At 36.5% G+C, this 2,147-nt stretch overlaps 1 protein-coding gene across 1 annotated transcript; it reads left to right on the plus strand.

Annotated features, from left to right (window-relative positions):
- Positions 1-817: 817 nt before the first annotated feature.
- Positions 818-1,725, plus strand: LOC131876644 (uncharacterized). The gene is made up of 2 exons (XM_059222087.1): positions 818-920; positions 1,223-1,725. Exons 1-2 carry the CDS (start codon positions 818-820, stop codon positions 1,723-1,725), a joined length of 606 nt encoding a protein of 201 aa, XP_059078070.1.
- Positions 1,726-2,147: the final 422 nt, after the last annotated feature.

Below are 2,147 nucleotides of genomic sequence, written 5' to 3' on the forward strand. Positions count from 1 at the left end.
ACTGTTAAAAGGAAATTGCTCAACAATGTTTTGTGAAATTCAAACCAAATTAGGGATTCATCAATTTAAATGACAATAAAAACACTTAAGTAGAAACTACAACAACGAGGGTGCCTCCTTTGTCCAAGTATTTTAGAAAAGAATTCACTCCTCTTAATGAATCTTAGCATAGTATTATGATGCAATTGTTACAAAGGAATGTGTTGAATCTTCCCCCTATTAAACCACTTGATACATCAAAGCCTTTGTCACCTTACTTTGATTCCAAATCTTTTTTCCAATATCATCATCAACCCGGTCATGACACTAAAAAGTATTATTCCTTAAGAAGTAATATTCAAGACTTGATTGATAAGAATACCATATATGTGGTTGGTGTGAATGATAAAGGAAACAAATTTGTAGCTCCTCCAAATCAAAATCTTCAAATTTTCACTATCCTTTACCTTCACATTCCACTAATGTGATTGAGACTAATCGTCTTACCTTCTCTCTTACTGATCTTGGCCTTGATTATAATAATGTAGTAAACCTTATTGATAAAATTGAACCTGCTAAGGAATTATGCATTACATTTGATGGCTCACTATATAAGCATTTTATGGCTCATTATATATCACTACGAGAATCAAAGGCATACCTTCACGAGGGTTGCTCATTGATCCAGCTTGTATGGTTAATGTTATAACTAGAGAATACCTTTTCACTTTACAATTGCATCAAGTAACATATGATAAATCATTAGACTTCCAAGTGGCAGAATTTTGGTTTGAATGTTGCTAGATCCCTGATAGTGGAGCTAGGTGTTTATCATAATATGGGGGCTATAGAAAAGGGAGAAGAAGAAGAACAGGAGAACACAAATTCAGAGGATGGGGACCTAGGGAATCATGTTATAAGGTTTCCATTGGAACCAGGAGGTAAGTTGACCCATGACCCTAACCCATGTGGGTCTAAAAAGGATGTTCAGGCAGGGGTCCCAAATGAAATTTTTAAATCCTAGGATAAGACTTATTTTGTTTCCAAAGTAAAGATTCTTGAAGGGAAGGACTTTGAAAAGGTTGGTCTATCCGCGAGGTGTTTTTGAAGGAGAAGAATAATGAGGAGCATACAAAGCAGTGGGTATCTCTTTTTGGGATTAAACCCACTGGTAAATTTGTTATCCCCCTTGTCAACAACATCTTAGACCCAGGTAATGGAAAGTTTGTTATATTTGTGCCAGACTCTATGATTGATCATAACATTTATATGATGGCCTTAATTATGGTTGGAAAGTTCATGGGTTTCAAACCTAATATTGAAGTGGTTAGGGCTTTTGTGAGAAAAAAGTGGAAGCTTAAGGGCCAGGTTGAAGTTTCGGCTATGTCGAAAGAATTCTTCTCTTTTTCTTTTTCTTGTGAAAAATACATTGCGACCATTTTATGTGGAGGGCCTTGGGTTATCGATAAACCTTTCATGGCTCTAAAAAAATGGACCCCTAATTTGGATCTTTCAAGCACCCATTTTGAGGTTGTACTGGTTTGGTTGTGGCTTCCTGGGTTACCACTGAAATACTATAATGGGGATATTTTTAGGGGTATTTTGAGCTCTTTTGGTGAGCTCTTATTTATTGATGCCATGATGGCAGCTAGGAAGATGATGGCGTTTCCAAGGATTTGTGTTGGAATAGTCCAAGCTACTAATTTGCCTTCCTCCATTGATATAGTTTCTAAGCTTGGAAAATAGATTTAGCCTATAGAGTTTGAAACTTTTCCCTTTGTCTGCTTTCATTGTAAAAATTTTGGGTATTGGGCTAAAACATGCCCTCTTATGGCTAGCTAAACATACTAATGGTGCCTTGGATAAGGATGCTTGCAATAAGTTAGACCCTAAACAAGGTCTTAATGTTGAAGAGCACCATGGGACTTCGAATCTGAACAATGTATATGAAAAAGATAGAGTTGTGCATACAAAAGGGAAATATGATGGGAGGAATAATGGTAAATCTGGTCCAACTAATGGCAATAGGAAGTTAGAACCTAATAAAGGCCATAATCAATAATATGTTGAAATGGATGGTAAGTAGTTTGGGAGGAATAAGGGCTCAAATGGATCAGCTGAGAATAGTGAGGATTCCTAAGGGGATAGATGAAAGAATGATGAGCCAG

This window comes from Cryptomeria japonica, chromosome 6 (genome assembly GCF_030272615.1).
Source record: "Cryptomeria japonica chromosome 6, Sugi_1.0, whole genome shotgun sequence".
In the NCBI taxonomy this organism is placed as follows: Eukaryota; Viridiplantae; Streptophyta; class Pinopsida; order Cupressales; family Cupressaceae; genus Cryptomeria; species Cryptomeria japonica.